The sequence below is a fragment of the Lutjanus erythropterus genome, chromosome 8 (genome assembly GCF_056507025.1).
Source record: "Lutjanus erythropterus isolate fLutEry1 chromosome 8, fLutEry1.hap2, whole genome shotgun sequence".
NCBI lineage: Eukaryota > Metazoa > Chordata > Actinopteri > Lutjaniformes > Lutjanidae > Lutjanus > Lutjanus erythropterus.
Window position 1 is genome coordinate 33,953,911 of NC_139324.1, and position 19,867 is coordinate 33,973,777.

General features: G+C 39.1%; 1 protein-coding gene across 2 annotated transcripts in view; it reads right to left on the bottom strand.

The window, feature by feature from the left end:
• The window catches only part of LOC146323120 (E3 ubiquitin-protein ligase SH3RF3-like), a 169,651-nt gene that overhangs the window by 26,236 nt on the left and 123,548 nt on the right, over window positions 1-19,867 (bottom strand). For both annotated transcript variants that reach the window (XM_084725368.1, XM_084725367.1), the window contains exons 4-7: window positions 17,655-17,963; window positions 14,756-14,871; window positions 9,193-9,363; window positions 856-1,148 (exon numbers count right to left, since the gene is read on the bottom strand). In XM_084725368.1, coding sequence (XP_084581494.1) covers window positions 856-1,148; window positions 9,193-9,363; window positions 14,756-14,871; window positions 17,655-17,963 — 889 coding nt within the window. The remainder of the gene's footprint in view (window positions 1-855; window positions 1,149-9,192; window positions 9,364-14,755; window positions 14,872-17,654; window positions 17,964-19,867) is intronic.

Genomic DNA, 19,867 nt, shown 5'->3' on the forward strand with positions numbered 1-19,867 from the left:
ATATTGTGATGAAACTTGTGATTTACAGCCCTCGTACAGGTGCAGGTCTCTAAATTGGAGAAAAATCAACATTCGAATAAATGGCAGGTGGATGATTTATATATACATGAAGGTTTAGGTGAACTTAGAGTCCATCTGTGCATCACTACAGGTGAAAAAATCTTGTTACCTTGATACTGTTATAACATCATATCACTGTCCATATTTTAGAATGACATGTACAACAATCTCTCATATGATTTTCATGTCCACAAACTTTTGGCCATTATGTAAATGTCTCTAACTGAATCAAATCCGTCTTATTCATTTGGGCAATCATCCAACTTTTCTTAGCTCTGATTTCTTTTTTTTTATGCATGACTAAGAGCACTGATGAAAATGGAGGTTAAAGAGGCTCCTCTGAGCATGTGCCTGCAAATTTTTACATGGTGTAGAAGCTACTTGAATTAATGACTGATCAATATTCTATTATTCTGTAATCAGAGACCAACGGGCTAAAAATGCTGCAAGCTCCCAAATGATCTGGACTCCTTCAGGCCTGCAGGCTGGTGAACAGTGCGCAGCATCGCAGGGCGTGATATTGCAGAGCACGTTGTTGGAAAAATACCAGAGACAGAGACCTCACTGTGATAAATAACTTTGTTTTAACATTTATCTGGAGAGATTCACCTCTCCGTTCATATTTCTTTCTTTCTTGGCTGAGAAGATCATAAATCTTTTACTTACGCCGTATGCCGTGGCCATGCTGTTATGTTAATTCATGGTAATCTGAGAGCATGTGATTGGGACTGATCAATAAACTGTTAAAAGTGGAACAAAACTACAGTTGTGTGCACTTTGTGTGTTTCTGCTCACCCAGCTGCATTGAGGTGCGTGCCTGGTTAACTGTGTGCTGACTGGAGCGCAGGCAGTTCTTCAGCTGGGCGGCGGCAGTTTGCGGCGAGGACGCTGGACTGACGGTGCTGACGGGGTTGGCCGAGTTTACCAGCGGGGTGGAGGGACGGGACGAAGAGGGCCCCGGGGACCCAGGGGACGAAGGGTCGGAGATTTTACTCCCCGCCTGACTGCACCCACTTCCTCCTCCTCCTCCTCCACCTACTGGACTGGACAAACATGAGCCCCGAGAAGCACCAACTCCAAATGGAGCCCTGCAGAGGAGAGAGAGGAGAGAGACATTGGTTTGTCATTGAAAGTTTCAAATTATTAAAGGGACAGTTCACCCTAAAATAATAATAAAAAAATCTATCTATCTGCAGTGCTATTTCAACAGTTCTAAGATTATATGAAATAGTTTAACATTTGACTGCACCTTGCAATTTCTAAATTCAGTGGTATTCTTACATTTGTCCCATGCTTTGACTACATGGTCTCAGGCCAACCAGTCTGTAATAAAATCTACCAAGTTCCTTTACAACCGCTCCTTGAAAAAAAGCTCTTGAACAAAAAGCGCAAGCAGCTTCAGGTAGTGATTGTCAAGTTCCTTTGTGTGAAACATGTTTTGCTCAGACAGCTTTCTTTCTTCTCTTGGAACTTGCTACTGGATCATTTGAAATCAGCTGCAGACTAATACTTTTAAGAAAGCTACAAAATCCTGATTAATTCAGCAACAAACATGTACTCATGTCTTTACACGTACGCTTTAATGTTTTTCGCTGTATTCAGTATTTTACTTAGTTTTATGATATTTTGTTGTATTCAGTTTTCCATCTTTTAATCTCACTGCTCCAATCTCTCACTTTCATAAAAGCCTTTCAAGGGCTTTAATAAAAACACTATGATACTTGCATCAAATGGCTGTTTTCAGTCTATGTATACTCTAACTTTAAATAAATAAAATGAATAAATATTAATGCTTGATTGTTTTGTTGTGAGATGCAGAGATATCAGTCACAGAGATGTCTGCCTTCTCTCCAGTATAATGGAACCAGATGATACTTGGCTTGTGGTGCTCAAAGAACCACAAAAATACATTTGCAAAATTCAACACCAGCGTTTCTTTCCAGAAATCATGACCAGGTTACTCAAGCACCACAAGCCGAGTGCCATCTGGTTCCATTATGTTTGAGGTAGGCAGACATCTCTTCGAACAATATCTCCAAAATTCTGCAACCCACAGCAAAACTATCTAGATGGATAAATAGCAATTTAAGCCAGATGAAAAATTTGTATTGTTAATTTTAGGGTGAACTGTCCCTTTAAATATGATATTTACTAATTTTTGCTTTTCATGACATTAAAAAAACGTACATTGCTGTAGAAACAGTGACTTCCTGTGCTTTTTTAAAGCTATGCTAGCAGTGTGACTCTGATAAAGTCAAAATGTCTCAACCATCAGACAGGCTGCCATAACATTCAGAGCAGATATCCATGGTACCCAGAGGCCAGTAATCCCCCTTTTTGCAATCCCAGATAAAAGTAATCCTGGATTGTTTCAAAGAATTTCCAGATGTGATCATTCTGATCCAGATACCACAAGGTCAGAATTATAAAATCTAGATTTGCAGTCTTTGGATCGGCCTCCATCTGTTGGTCCGAGTAACATTTCATGATTTCAACACAGATGTGAAAATGTTAGGAACGTCTCGATGGATAAATAAAATGTCAAACACGCGACGGTCCTACTGTTTTATTGATCAAGACCCTCAGTAAAATGATGGTTCATTGGAGCGTCTCTCATTGACCGTCCAGCTGTTCCATGTGGTTGTAGCGCTGCCGGTGGTTGGTCAGGGCCATTTATTTGGTGCTGTGAACCGAGATGTTGGCCCTGATGACCAGCAGGTTCCTGTGTTTTCTGACCAGATCTCGTGCAGTCGGTACTGATCGTCACCGACACTCCATGGGTCTGAAACAAACGAGGTCCGGTCGTCTGTCAGCCTCTGGTTCCTGCATGATCTGATCTTCCATCGCTCTGAGGAACCTTGCATTCATCAGCAATATTATGAAGTCCTATGCAGGCAAAAATTATGCTGTACATTGCACTTCTGGAGGAAGAAATTTTCCACTGAACCATTTCTTGGTATTTTAATTGAGAATACTGGTTTATTGGTTAATTTTTTAATAAATCTAAAAACATATATCTGTCATGTATATTTAAGTTTCTAAAGGTATTTGTATGGTAAATCTAATTATTTGAATTATTGAAGGGATCCTTTCAGGTTTCTTAGTTCTTTTTTTAATTTCATTTGGTTCTTGTTTCTTTTTATTTATTTATTTTAAGGCAATATCATTACGTAAATACTGTCGTGTGTTATATGTGTATAATTTGCTTGTATTATGTAAAAAAAAAAAAACGTCTGCACAAAACTTAAAAGAATTACAACACTGCTGTGACATTTTCATTTGCCTCAGCTGCCTTTTGTGTTAAGTGATGATTAGAAAATGTCAGCACGCTAAGAATCTAAATTCCGCTTGTGCACATGGCAACCATAATACCTCCTTACCACATGTTAACACTGTCATTATTGTATTAACATGCTCTGATGTTGGTATTTAGCTCAAAGCAAGATGTATAGCCTCACAGGGCTGCTAACATGGCTGCAGACCTTTAGTCCTGCGTAGTACAAAATGTTAATAGTCACTATTTAGTCCATAATAGCAGAGCAGGAGCTGCAAACGGTACTATTATCCTCTGTCAAAGTGAGTGATCTTGGTGCCATTATCTGGCCGGTGGATCAGCACGACATAGAGTCCTACTGTAACATACATGGAGCTGCGGGCTGCAGAGTGCTGAATGGCAGAACAGTCAGCTGAACATTATTGACTCCACGGTATTCACATTCTTATGGCCACCCATCGACTTCCTGTCACACACATACAGAGTTATGACCTTCTTTGTGTGCGTATGTGTGTGTGTGTGTGTGTCAACCGATAGAAACAGCAAAGTTATTCACAGATTCTTTGAGTTGAGGTTCTCCAGGGACAACACACACACTGATTTTTACTGCTTGTTGTTTGTGTTGGGTTTAATATATGGACTTGTTTGTGTTATACTAAATGTTTGCTATGATAATAGCTGCACATGTCGATGCAGTGGCCAGTAGCTCCTTTAAGTTCTTCTACTTTTCTCTTTTAATCTTAATTTTTTTGGCGTTACTGCTGAAACATGCATCGCCTATGACAGAAATACACTTGTAAGTACTGGAAAATGAAGTTGTGGAATTTGCATTAAAGAGCAGCGGACCCTGAGATGATCAATAAATGCAGCTGTCATCTTTCAAACATGCAGTCAGATCAGCTAGAGGTGAGCGGATAAAAGCCATGCTACAGGTGGCACTTAAGGCTGCTCCTGGATAATGTCCGGTCAGGAAAATGAAACGTATGAAATGGGATTCAGGCTGGCAAAATAACGGGAAACCAGAGACTGGTTGTGTCCACACAGAGAGACCTGCTCCTCGGCATCCTGGATCCCACTCCGAGCTGACAGGATGCAACACACAAGACTTTGGCAGGATGAGGGGAGGAGGACTCTGTGTTTTTACATCTACGATGCTTCATGCACTTAAACAATCAAAGCTGATGGACAATGTTTCCCAGATACTGAACAGTTAATGTGAAGATGTCGACCATATTATCATCACAATGTTATTGCTGCTGTTTACGTTCATCCTGATGCAATTGTTTTTTTTTAAAGCACAACAGAATTATTTCCTGGGTGCAGACGTGTATGTATATATTTACTTTTTACTTTTACTCCTTAAATTTTAACACAAATATCTGTAGCTCATTACTTTAGTTTCAGATGAAAACGTCATAAAAAGACGCAACAAGACAAATGACAATAAAGAAGTAATGAGATTAAAATGACGTAACAAAATGTAACAACAAAACGTGTAAAAGACATAAGATGAAAACAACGTAACAATACACAACACGACAACAATGACAAAGATGTAACAAGACAAGTATGACATAAGAGATTTAACAAGACGTAGCAATATGAAACTAACGTAACAAGACAAAAACAACATATAAGATGCAATAGGACATAACAGGGTGTAACACAACGAAAATTATTTAAATGATGTAACAAGATGTAACAAAATGTAACGAGAAAAACAACATAAAAGACGTAACGGCATAACAAGATAAAAATGATGTAAAAGATGTAATGAGATGAAAGAGAGAGATCAGAGACTCTCTGGTGAAGCAAACATGAAGTTTAGTTAATTTTGCACAGAAACAGCCTGTAGAAATGTCCTTCAGAGGGTGATTTTTTTACTTTTATACTTTGAGTACATTTCAGAGCCTCTACTTTTTCACTTTTACTGCAATAAAGAAAGCACTTCTACTTTTACCAGTCTTTTTTTAACATGTATCTGTACTTCTATTTGAGTAAAGAATGTGTGTACTTTTGCCCCCTCTGATTTTATACAATACAATATGATATATATATATATTATTCTCAATACCATATTCATATTTTATCATCTGACTGTACACAGTGTTGATTTAGTCCATATATCATCAGGCCACTGCTCTTCATACTGAATAAACACAGATTCTCTAAATATACCAGTGTTGATCTTTTCATTGTTAAGAAATGCCTCAGCAAACCCGGTTATAAAACAATGTGCACACATCTCTTAACCAAGAGCCAGTCATTTGTTTATCCCACACAAATATCTTTCTTGTCAGCCTGTTTTCTTCTATATCGAGTAACCGAAAGAAAATATGGAATCTGATGAAAATGTCCTACTGCATGTTCATGTTGACTATGGTAATAAATGGCACAAAAAAAGAATAGTCAAACTGCATTTCAAAAAGACTGACATGTCTATTTGTCTGTCTATTGGTCTACCTCTACAATGCGTGTGTGCGTGTGTGTGTGCGTGTTTGCATCTTTGGCAGCCTCTCATTATCATATTGAGAAATTTTTCAGAGCTGCACTGCAGACAAAGGGGGTGGGGGGGTAAGGAGGGAGGGAGGGAGGGAGGGAAGGAGGGAGAGGGAGAGAGTATGCTTGCGTAAAAATAACAAATTGCCTCTCATTTGATTACTCGCCCATCCTTCCTTTCTCTGTCTCCTTCTCTCAGATTGCATAACTGCAGAATGTGAAGCAGCCATTCAGATCCACTGGAGAGGGACACCTGCTGTTTCTGCAGCCGTTTCATCTCTTTGTATTTCTTCTGCTTTATCTCTCTCCTTCTCCATTCTCCTCACTCTGACGCTTTTTCAACTACCTTCTATTTCAATTTCTTCCCATCTTTCTCTACGTCTTTCTACCTTCCTCGCCTCTTTCTTTCTCCACCCCCTTCCCTCCTCTCTTCTCTCATGTTCTTTCTTCCTCACGCTTTCTCTCTCTCTCTCTCTCTCTGTCCTACAGTGCCATATCTTTCCCTTCATCTTCTCATTACCTTTCTCTCACCATTATTCTAATTCTCCCTTGCTTTCATTTTCTTCCTCTCTGTCTTTTTCTTTGACCGCATCATGGAGCAGAATACAGATTAGATGAACAGCCACTGCAAATGTTTTCATGCATACGGGAATAATGAGGGTAATTAAATTGCCAAATATGATTCCAGCACATTCATTTTTCTGTTTTATTTGGTTCTAACAGCTATGAGTTACAGTGTTTAGCATGCCAAAAGTAACAATAAAGATGATGAGAGCGATTCTGATGATGATGATAATGATACACTGAGTATGCGGTAGCCCAACATTACGAGTCAGAGCCAGTATCATCCGACCGCTGTTTTATATTTCACATTGTATTTAAAAAGGCATAATATGCAGCATTTTTCAAAAATCATGACTTACGACCCTCTAGACGTGTGTACTGGTGGATGTATCTGCAGAGACCCTGTTATCTGTTTTGTCATTATTTTGCAGCGCTCGGGACATTTCACCAACCAAAAACCTTGGTATTTCTGGTGCAAACACACAAGACAAATTCTACTTATTATACCTTTTGTACAAAATTTGCAACCCAAAATCAAACAATAGCTCTGGATACGGCCTTTTGCAAAACTTCAGATTTGTTTTTGATTGCGCTTTAGATATAAATATTTTATTATCTGGATATATGTTTGTGTAATGTTTAAAGGTGTAAATCTGCAAGCTCTCTGCTAGAAGCCACTAAATCCTACACACCAGTCCCTTACAGATCTGTTTTTACTGATTTGACTTATTGAAATTAAGAGACATTGCAAAACTTGACACATTTCAGATTGAATTTAAAGGTATAATAATCTGAAATGTGTCAAGTTTTGCAATGTCTCTTAATTTCAATAAGTCAAATCAGTAAAAACAGATCTGTAAGGGACCGGTGTGTAGGATTTAGTGGCTTCTAGCAGAGAGCTTGCAGATTTACACCTTTAAACATTACACAAACATATATCCAGATAATAAAATATTTATATCTAAAGCGCAATCAAAAACAAATCTGAAGTTTTGCAAAAGGCCGTATCCAGAGCTATTGTTTGATTTTGGGTTGCAAATTTTGTACATTTTCCTTAACCAATACTTGAAAACAAAAGTTAAAAGTACATTGTTTAAACATGAATAATTAATAAAACACAAAACATGTTTTTTCAGATTTTTTTTCTTGTGTTTTAAGTTTAATTTTCCTTATTCAACAAATGACCAGACAAGTAAATGTCAAATGAGATGCAGTTACTGCCATTTCCAGACAATAGGTTTAACTGATTTTCAATCGCTCTTCCATTCCAGTACACAAAGAAACTGTTTTTCTTTCTTGCTGAAAAGGGCAGCGTTCACAGTAGTTTACAGTCCCTTACTGGTAGACATTTCTCAGAATATTTGTCTGGTGTTACCAAGTCATTTTGGTCATTTTGGTAGCCAGAGGTGAAAGCTGAATCCTGACAAAGCGGTGCACAGAGTGGAGCCGAGGCTGAAGCAGAAAGAATGAATTATTATCACCACGAAGAATACAGTAACCCGCAGATTGCACCTCGGCCAACTCGAGCCCAAAAAATTGCTCTTTTTGGGCGTGCCTTTGTGACAAGCGGCTCTCTGAGTACACGGAAACGCAAGCGCAATTACATGCTGTAACAAGTAGCAAAAATTGCACTGCTCAGCCTGATCAGTATTCGGGTTTCAGCTGGAGCCAGGAAATTACCATGAAAAATTACAATGTAAATTACAACGACCGTGTTAGCGCTTCCAACGGCTTTGTGAGAGGACAAAATTAGGGGGCTTAGACTGATTGTGGCACTGCTGGCTTCACATGACCAAACCAAATGGACTGAGAGATACTGTGGAGCAAAGGTTTGAAATGTCGTTTGGTTAAAACTGCATATGAAAATTCTTAAGATTTCCTCTCACCTAGATGAGGTTGTTGGAATTACATTAACAAGTGGATTACAATTATGGCAGGCAGAGATTAGTTATGTTGCAGAGGAATACAGTGGTTGCTGGGGGGGATTAAAGTGGACATATTGTGCTTCTTGGGTTTTCTTTCCTTCCCTTTAATGTGTCGTATAGATTTTTTTGTTCACGTAAAAGGTCTGCAACTTCACAAAGACAGAAGTCCACTCCAAGGCTGTTCCTTTCTTCCACAGAAAACACTCCTCCTGAACTGCCTGAAATGTCTTGTTTATAATCCAGCCTTTCGTCTGTTACTTGGTGACATCTATCGTTTAAAAAAACATGACGATACCAGTACCAATACCAGTACACATTGATCAGTCAGATTCAGTCAGAACAGAAACAAAGTAAAGCTCACCAAAAACGTCTTAGTTGATGCTGACGTTTTCCCATCACAGATGATAAAGAAAGGCATCAAACCACGAGTCTTACAATATATTCACGTTGGTGGCGACGCGGCTACCAAACGGCCAAGCGTGGTTGGCTGCACTGTCACCGAGCACTGAGAAAAGTTGAGGCCATTTCAACTTTTATTTGTAGCGTGTTACGGCTGACTCACAAACGTCAGACGTCATTTTTCTTGGCTTCATGTCGACAGCTAATACTCACGTTGACTATTATAGGAATTTAGCATGAAGAAATCGTCATATTGTAGAGCCAAATCTGATCCGACTGAAAAAAATTCTGAGTCTGGGCCAGCACCAGTATGAGAAAACTGTGTTTTTTAAACATGAAAATATTTGAACCTGAAGTTTTTCTCTTGAAATTCAGTCATTTTGGGAAAAGTGGGATGACACGGCCACGGACACGAGGTGTAGCACCACAATACCCTCCACCCTCCCCACGCCGAAGCCTGAGCTCACTGACCTGGACACGGGGGTGACGTAGTTTCCTGGGAAGACACCGGAGGCAGCGGTTCTCAGTGAAGTGCCTTTGAACCAGCCATCCTGACACTTCTCTGTCACCCGGTACATCTCCCCTTTCCTAAGTTCAAGCTCGTCAGCCTTCTGGGGCTTGTAGGCGTACAGAGCCAGATATCTGGGGAACGAGCAACAGATAACATGTGAGACAAGTGAGTCAAATAACAAAATCATTATGAGTCTGCAGGAAATATCAAGAAGCTGTTCACTAAATACCAATTATATCCCATGTGGATTACCACTAATGTGTATTATGCAAAGTAAGCAAAGCTATTACAGATGCACAATGCAAATAAATGAATAAATAAACAAGTGGATGAACATTAGCAAATCAGTCCTTTGAAAAGCAAGTAGAAATTTCTGTCAGTGTGCTCTGAGGCGAGGAGAGAATACAAAACTTCAATGCTTTTTAAGGTTGAATCAGACGTATCAAAAATGGATAAGAGCCTGTACACTGTTGATGCTCCACCAGCTCCTTTATTAGACCATCAAACAACATTTTCATCTACAATAGCATCTTTGTCAGGTCAAAGAGAGGAACTGTACAGCTTGGTCCTCCCACCATATAACATCAATTTTTGCCAGAGCATTTCAAGCCTGTTTATGTCAGTTTCTTTTAAAAATAGATGGAGAAGAGGAGGGAGGTAGCAGCTCAATATGAAAGCTTGTCATTAGTAGTCAGTCTACTTAAGCATCTAAATTCGGTTCATTTTCATAATTATTTTTTTTTACCAGTTAAGACAAGCTTATTTAAGTCAATCAGGATTGTTTTCAGAAACAATAGACCAATAGACAGTTTTTCTCTCTTTCTTTCTCTTTCTCTTCCTTTTTACTTTAACTACTTAACCGAATGCTCAGTGAGATGTACTGCTGATAGCAGCTCAGAAAAAAATATCAAAATATAGTTGAGCTTGAGTTTCTCTTCAGCAAAAATACTCATCTTTTTTTTTTTTTGCATGTATTTACCAGCAGGCTGTACTACGCCCGCTGGTAAATACATGGCCTGTAAGTGAGACTAATAGGTTAGCGTGACATGTTGAATCCAAGGTAGCTCTCTTATTTTAGCTGGCTAGGTCACCATGCTGAACTCATGACCTGGTTCAGATTAAATCGTCTCTTTAACTAATTCTTTTCCTGATGTTACTCTTTCTGATCGATATAGATTCTCCACTAAGGGAAGGTGTTATATGCAAAGTGTCTGAGTACATCAGTAATGACACCAAATACAGCCATATAATGTAATTACAGCAGAACAAATTATGTGTATCAGGAGAACCTTAGCTAGTGATGCCAAAAATAATTGTTTTCCCTGTTTGCTTCAGGTCATATTAACACTTTAAATTTAACACAACAGATCATCCACACATCAAAATAATGATGAAGCAGCTACAGACACTCTGAATGATGTTGAGCTTGATCCTTGATTTGCTACCAAGACAATTTTACACTGCTGGTACTGCAGCTCCGAACACCTAATGGAAAACTGATTGTCTACCTACCATATTTATAATATATATCATATCATAATATTTAATCAGAAAAATCAATTTCACTTTGATTTGGACAAAAACTAAAGTGATTTGTGAGACCTGGGTATCATGTCTAAATATGTTTTATCAAGTGCGGTTTTCATGTAACAGCAGATGAGAACAATAATATCACACATTTAATAGAATAATGTTTCCCTGGAAAAATCTGAAAAGAAAATGACTGTGCAGTATTTTTAACATTTATATCCTCTAATACAGTAATATCCAGCCTAATCAGCTGGCAGGCTTTTATTGTGAAAGCCTGTGATACAACTTTAGCCTACATCGCTGTCAGACCAGACCATTGTTTGGCAGGATGTGGGGTCAAACAGCTGGCTAAAACTGATTATATAATGGCAAAAATAGCCAGAGGAGAATACTAAATTGTGGACAATACACTGTTGAAGGCATTTGGGGGGATTCACTTAAAGACTAAAACTGTCAGTGGCTTTGCTGCTTGTAAAAAGTTTCAAAAAGTATTAGCTTTCTGACAGCTGCAAGAGCACAAGAGCTGCACCAGTTGAAAACACAAGTGAGTGACTACGTATAAGTGTTTGATCACAGGTGGGTCGATTTTGGTTTTCCGGGCAGGGGCGGGTTTGAAAAACTGGACCCATGCAGGACTCTGCCTCCAGACCTCTGCAACTCTCACAAAAACAATCTAGATGGATAAATAGCGCTACACGTAAAAGGAAAAAATATGTATTTTTGATTTTGGGGTGAAATGTCCCTTTAAGCAGAATTCAAGTCATTTTTCTCTGAGGTAGTAATGTGACCACCAGAAGCTGACTGAACGATTTTCCCCTCCCAAATTGCACGGCATGCTGTGAATGGGTGCCTAATCAATATGTCCTTGTTTACCTGCCTGCTAGCAGGTACGCTGATGAATGTAGTACTTAGCATCTTACCGTTATGCGACTGTGTTTATGCACCGGGTCCTGTGTGTCGCATGAGCGTTAACATATAAATGAGTTTCTGGTCCTGTCGCTGGGAGACATTCGTAGTATTTAGTGCCAGACTCACAGACAGAAGACGATAAGAACACAGAGTAAACAAGCGCTATATGCCCTGCCTCCCCGTTGCCATGGTAACAGATGTGGGGACTGTCTCCCCCGTCTCCCCATGGCAACAGGAATAGTTGCCAGGTCAAGATGGAAACGTCCGACCTCATCAGTAGAACAAACCCCTCTCCGGACGTGTGTGTGTGTGTGTGTGTGTGTGTGTGTGTGTGTGTGTGTGTGGTGCTACTTGGAAGGTGATATTATTAAAGCTGACAATGTTGCTGTATTTGACTCACATCCTGCTGGCAAGACACCGGTTAACAATAAAGAACACAACACACACACACACACACACACACACACACACACACACACACACACACACACACACACACACACACACACACACACACACACACACACACACATTATGCACCTTTGTGTTTCTCTACTTGTGTGGATCCTCACTGGTATACTCCTGTGTCTAACCCATAAACCTAATTCTAACCAAAGAAGAAGTGAGGACTGACCAAATGTCCTTACTTTCCAAAAATACCCAAACACCTCCTCGCTCTCAAGGTCTAAAACTCAAACTGGTCCGCACAAAGACGGAGGTACAAGAGCACAAACACACGCTCACCTTGAACGCGCCCGTATATTTCTGGCATTTACCTGGTAGATTAATTACAAGGTAAATTATAGAACAGTCTTGCTCAGCGTTGTCGTCTCACCAGCCATCTGGATGGTGACTAGTGAGGTTATATTTCCACAAGAATTTAATTGTGTTTGTGAGTGTGCGTCAGGTATTTTTTGGCTCTTAATCCATTCAAGAAATGATCAACCTGTGTTAAGTTAAAGTCGAGAGCAAAACTTCCAGCTGCAGCCTGTGTAATCCTACATTGTTTGTCTTGCGTATTCATTAGAGATGCACCCAAATCTGAAAATGTGATGGAAATGGGTATTTCTTCTAAAGTGGCTCATTGAACTTTGGAAAAAGTCAACTCCATGGTTAAAAAGGTTGCATCTACTTTACTTAATCAATCGCTGATTTCATGCACCAAGATTATTCCCTTCTACTGAAGGATATTTTTATATTCTTGTATATCTTTAATGTAGAGCTACACAGATACTACACTCGCAGCCTGTGGGCCAAAAAAGTTATGCAGAAACTAACAACTTTCTGTTCCTAGTAGGAGCAGTTTATGTTTATGATTGGTTTATGAATCATTTCAGTATACCAGTGATTGCACAACAGAAGAGGTTCCAGCTGTTTAATGGTGTTTAAACTCTCTTAAATGTTACCAAAGCGTTTAGAAGTAAAGTAAGTATTTAAAAGCTTTGGATAGGAAAAGCAGAGAAAAGCAGAGAACTGATTTATCCATCAATCTTTGTACCAAGGTAATTTAATTAATATCTCAGTTAATTTGAAAAAAAAAAAAAATCAAAGAAAGATAACTTATGGCCCTTTTTAGTGTTTATTAATTTATCTGATGAATAACTTTATTGTTAATATTTGTTTATAAATTGGCTCTAGGCCTTCAGTTATTTTGTGAAAGTGGCCCCTGGGCAAAGCAAGCCGAGTGTCTCTGTAGTAGAGTTTTTATTTCCAATGCAAAACAGAATGTTTTGATTCATAAAACATTTGTTTTGGTTTCTGATTTTTCCATATCCCCGAGTTAAACTGGAGGCGGTTGGGGCGTCAGACATTTCATAAAACTTAGTTTAGATAAAAATAAAAAAAGAGAGAGATGAAAAGTACAGTATGAGGATGTGGAAATATATTTATAATTAATTGTATGGCAATATTAAATCATTTGATGCTTTGAAGTATAAATAAATATAATAAATAATAAATATAAATAATTGCATTGCCAATGGATATTAGGTTGCAAAATAAATCATTTGCCTCACTGAATGCGACTTCCAGTATAAGCCACACCCATTTTTGGTCTTCTATCTGAATACAGATACAGATAATTTTGCTGGTTGAAAAGATACAGACACAGATAACGACGTCTCTGTGCACCTCTTCACTTTAAATCATTATAAGCGGATTCAACTTAAAAACATAGCTTTCCCTGCTGAATTAAAAATACTGGTTGACTGAACTTTGAGTTCAAAGTTATATGATTTTCTTTTGACATTTTATAGAGTCGCCAGCAGTGCATCTATTCCACTCATCATTTTACGTCAGACGACCTTAAGCCAGAACAACCTGAAGTGGTCTGCAAATAAAAACTAGAGATTAATAAAACCCATATGTTTATGAGCAAAGATTACTTGATTCCACTAAATTCCTGTATTGTGTTTTTCAGCAGAGTATTCATGTAATATCTGTATGTAGAACATTTTTGCGCACATAAATAAAAATAAATAAAAAAGCCTCCTGCCAGTTTCTGGGAAGCCTAGCAGGGTTTAAGATGCTGATCATGTAATCACATGTCATCCCCATCTCTCTCTCTCTCTCTCTCTCTCTCTCTCTCTCTCTTTCTCTCTCTCTCTCTCGCTGTCCGTCCACTATCAAACAGCAAAAATTCTCTAAAATCCCTAAAAACCTGAAAGCTGCAGATATTCTAACCTGAATGTATCCAGTACTGCATTATTTCAGTAAAGACTAAGCGCCTTATTGTTTTGTGTACAATAAAAAGCACAGTATGTAAGCCATGGCTCTGCTGTTATGAAACACTGATGTAAGCATCTCACAGCTGAGGGGAAGCTGTGTGACTGCATTCTTCCTTCTGATGGGGATTTCATCCTTGACCAGTGGAGGAGTAAATGTGGCTGCAGAGGTGGTGGAACATGGCCAATAACTCTGGGCACAAAGGAGGAAATATTTTTAACGCAGCCGGGAGGCGGGCACCGGAATCATGCACCACATATACACAAGCTGCTGAAAAAGTGAACGGGCGGGGATGGAAGGAGGGACTGAAAAACACAAGTCGCAGGTGGGTGAGCTGACAGCACCCTGAGGTGTACTCACATGTTGAGTGGCAGCTGCACCTTGGCGTGGGCCAGCAGCTCAGAGGTTATGGATGCCACTTTGGGGGGCACCAGTACCCCTGCCGAGGAGGGAGAGGGACCCGGGTGAGACGCATCCTAAACAGAGATAAACACATAAAAACTGAGTGTTTTCCATTTAAAATGAAATATGGTTTGCAATATGTGGGTATCCTGCTGGATATTATTCAAAAACACATTTAACCCAGGTGTGAATGCAACCAGAGGCAATAAACATAATTAAAAGCAATGTGTCTCCAGTCTACAGCTACAGAACAGAAAGAGGAATGATTTTATTTACATTGAACTGTCAGAGAAGGTGATTCAGGAAAAAGTTAATAAAATCTAGAGGAGAGGAGTGACCAAAGTGAATTCTGGCTGTATATCTGCATCGGCTTGTGCATGAAAAGAAATTACAGTAGAAAATGTCAAAGAAATGTTTGAGGTTGCTTAGAAGTAGAGCTTGAGATCTGTGCCCAAACCCGACAGAACCCGATGGGTTTGGGTCGGGTCGGGACATATTTCTCACATATTTCATGGGCTTATGTCAGGTTTGGGCTGTATGTATTGTCAGAGCCAACTCCCACTGTTTGGTGTATAAAGTGAAGCTTGTTGTGAAAAATGTTGGGCTGTATTTGGATTTGGCCTGAAATATGCTAATGAGGGATGGGTTTGGGCCCTTTGGGGCTCAAGGCCCAATTAAAGATCTACTTAGAAAAAGTGACATTGTTGCATTTCCTAGTCTAAAGTTTCAACTGAAAAATATCAGTTAAAATTTTGGGCATGAGCAGGAAAATAATTGGCCAATATATTATTATCAAATTTTGTTAGACTCTAAATTAAAAAAATATTAATATTTGCCTCAAAAACCCAATGCTAAAATGTTTAAATTTGATATTGGTGATCACAGCTGATATTGGCCTATCACAGCTACATCAGTCTATATCAGTATCAGCATATTACGCTGTCCAATAAGAAAACCTTCTTTTTTTTTTGACAGACCATAGTACAGATTGTGTTTGCTTTTGTTTTATTTTTAGAAGCTGCATTTTTTGCATAATTGTTTCTTTGACTTATTTCATGGTTAATTATATAACTATTTAAAAATACCAGTGAAAGTTTACTGTTTCAGTGACCTGATGTCCTGTTTGGACAACAATCTTTGTCTCTTGTCTTTTTTTTTTAACTTCCTACTACGGCCCCAAAAGTCCAACATCGGTTGGGCCCTCGTTTGTCTTCTATTAAGTTTTTAAAAAAGCATTTAAATAGTTTGACTCAAACATGCCAGTGTGCTGATTTGACCAGTTCTGAAACAAATAATCAGTATGTAAGTGCATCACTATCAACATAGCTGAAGTGGTAAAAAGAAGGAAAAGCTGGCGTGCTCACTGTGCGCTGTTTAAACTTGTGGTAGGACAAGGTGCTCTTTGGTGGGAACAAAAAATGAAAACGAGGAGCCAGTTTACTCAACGAGTGGTGGAGTGGTTTGTCTGGCTGGTCCAAGGCACTCTTGTACAGGGAGGAAAGGATAGTAAAGAGAGGAAAAACACGCCAGTGTGTTTTAGCTCAGTGGCCTTCGTCAGGGCGTGCACCTCGTGCCTCGGACCAGCCAGATAGTATATGCATGCTAGAAGTGGAAAGTAATCAAGTACATTTACTCATGTGCAACACTTAAGAACAGTTTCAAGATACGTGTTCCTGAGTGTTTTCAACATTTTCAGATTGAGATTTTACATGCAAAAGATATGATCATTTTATTGATACCAGTGGCATTATTGCTTCTGCTTATCAGTCAGATTGTTTATTGATTCCCTTGTTGAGGCCTGATCTATTTTCTGTGTACAAAAAAACTAGGCCTGCTCAGGTTTTCAGCGTCAATGGAACTGTTTTATTGCTTCTGAGTCTAAAGACGGTGTAGAAACAGAATAGAACAAAGGCTCACTGCCACGACTCCTTCATGTTGGAAGTTTCCAGCAGTGTAGACGCACCAGTCTGACCTCATTGTTTTGCAATTCATAACTGTCAGAATCATTAGAAGGAATTGAAAAGCTCAGAAGGCATACGATTCCAATGAATCCAGTTTTTTACTGGGACCAGTTCTTGATTCCCATGCCTAATGATCAGCTTATAAAATTCCAATACATCGTTAAAGATTCAACAACTAAGCATTAAATAAAGAAGCTAAAATCAGCTCCATCTCCTAAATTAATTACAAAAGAAGCCACACTTCATAACAAGTACTGTCATGCTTCTGTACTTTGACTTAAGTGAAAAAGCATCTTTTTATTTTGGTATCTATTTTTACTCAAGCACCACCTCTGCTACAGACAGGGCTGCCAACTTTTGACTTTAGTTTGGAGTGAAATTTCTTCTGAAGAGTGTGTGTGTGTGTGTTTGTGTGGGTGGAGGCAGCTGCCTCAAACCCAAACCCTGAGTAACGCCTGATATGTAAAATTAGACAAATTACCATTGCGGGGCAGTGGACAGTAGTACATTTAATCAAGTTACTATAGTTCAGACAAAAGTATTTTACATTTTACTCCACTACATTTGTTTAATATTATTACTTTAGCTATACGTGAAATATGTGAGTCACCTCCTGTGCATTATTGCTTCCTGTCATACTGTCTGTGAACATGCATCACACTGAATTTTTGTTTCCCACTTTCAGTTCAAACAAACAGATGAGGATAATCCGTGAAAACTTCTGCCCCTGCAGCTCAGCCTGTCTAACCTTAAAAATAACTATGTCAGAGGAAGCGCAGTTGGTGTGAGAAAAGGCATGAGTAGGGTGAGATGTGTAAATTCTGTGAGTCTTACGCTCAATGCATAAGAGTTGGCAGCCTTGAACAGATTATACTCGTTGCAGTAAGTGTGTGTACCTGGATGCGTGCAGCAGCTCTGGGGTCAGAGGAGCTGATGAGGACCGGGTGCGAGATCTCCATACTGTGTCTGTTGTTGAGCTGAGCGGCCCTCTGGCTGACAGAGAGCGCCGAGAACGAATGCCTCTTCTTGGCGTTTTTCTTCCCTTCGCCTCTCCGATGGCCAGACCCATTTCCATTGGACGGGGAGGCGCAGGGGGAGGGTCCAGGAGCGCAGGGGCCCAGCGGGGTCGGCTCAGAGCTCGGACCTGGAGCATTAGTCGGCGTGGGCTTGTCAATCTCCATCAACTGCTTGGCCGTTTCGTTTAACTGAGAGGAGAGGAGGAGGAGAGAGGAGAAGTTCAGGTGTTAGATTTCAGTCCTCAGCGGTTCACATCCATAAAAACATCTTCAGCACATGCAGGAAGAAGTGTGTTTGTGTGGCCTTTTCCTCGCTTGTTCTTGTTGGCAGCTTTTCAAACCAGCAGCATAACAATCATCACTTACAACAACTGGTCTAGTGAGACTCCCTCTGAGTTACACACACTCTCACTGTTTCTCTTTGTCAAACACTCCCACACATAACCCTCACAAACACGAGCATCCCTTTTGCTTGCCAGGATTATTTTTTCTCTCTTCACTTTTGTTTCATTTCACTTCATTCTTTGGTAAATTTGACACATTAAAAGTTTCGGTTATTTATTTAAGATACAAAAGAGACAAAATACAATCCTAAATCCATTCCACTGAGTAAAACATAAATAAAAACAGAATGCAATGATTTGCAAATATTTTTCAACTTGTATTCAATTGAGTGTAGTACAAAGAGACGATATTTAATGATCAAACTGATAAACTGTATTGTCTTTTGTAAATACACACTCATTCTAAATTTGATGACTGCAACACATTTCAAAGAAGGTTGGACAGAAGCAACAAAAGATCATCAAAATATTTGGCAACTGATTTAATAATTGATGAAAAATCGATTAATCGCAGCTCTAAATTTTGAAAACATCTGTTGTGTCCTGTGGTTGTGTCTTGCTTGAAGTACTGCCTACACTGCTGAACTGCCCCTCGACTACCAGAGGTACTGCTCCACTTCTTCAGTATCTGTAAGCTTTCAGAAAACCTGCAGCAATACAGACGAAATAAACACAGAATATGGACAGAAGGCTCCGTCTGTGTCTGTCTGTGTATCTAACATAGAGCATAAATGAGCCTTAATGCCGAAAGGTAAATTCAGGTTTGGGGGCAGCATATGATGTCATCCAAATGACTTTTTTTTTTTTTTTTTAAAGACGTCCCTTCTTATTTTGACAAGACACATTCTGCAGGTGTTACTACAGTGTAGTAAAAGAATTCAGGTACAGGTTTAAAAAAAAAAAAAGAAAAGAAACACAGTGGCAAACATGCTACTGTCACAACTTTTTTGGTACGTGTTGCAGGGACCAAATTTACAAAAAACTTAACCAGTTTGAACATTACATATTTTGACTTGTACTGTATTCAACTGAATGGAAGAACGATGCAAGATGCAACTCATTTGCACACTTAAAATTAACTCAAAGTTATGCCAGATTGAATCACCAAATCTCTAATTTCACCTGTTTAAACAATACAATGAATCCAAACCATCCTGGGCTGAGTGACAAAGAAATGATGATGACAAATAAGAGAAACAAACACTCTGCCAAGCTCTCTTTTTTCCCATTTAAGGATGCTTCAGGAATAATACATAACTTTTCTTTTTGCATGTTCATTTTATTGATAATAATATTTCAGGTTTAGTATTCTGTCAGATTAGATGAATTTCTGCAGCCTTGTCTGCACACAGACAATAATGCAGCATTAAAAAGATAATGACAGAGAGCGACATGACAAAGATTTGAGGAAACACACTGCACACCTCAAAAGCAATGGATGGGTGCCTTGAAGATCTGTCATTTTACCGTTTCCTAATGAGAACCACAAAGGAAATAAGCTTTTAGCTTTACTGTATTTTCATCCTCAACTATTTTAATTGCATGTCAGGACTGGGAGATCGCAGTGTCATATTTACCAAATAAATGTAAGTAGTAAACATTCCCTCTGGCACAGAGCAAATAATAAGCCTTATTTATCGGATGGTCTGGTCACCGCTCTGGATTTTAATAATGTGAGGAATAAACACCTGGTTTAAGGAACAACAGTCTGCTCTGATACTACATGTTTTTAATGAGAGGTGCACAAGT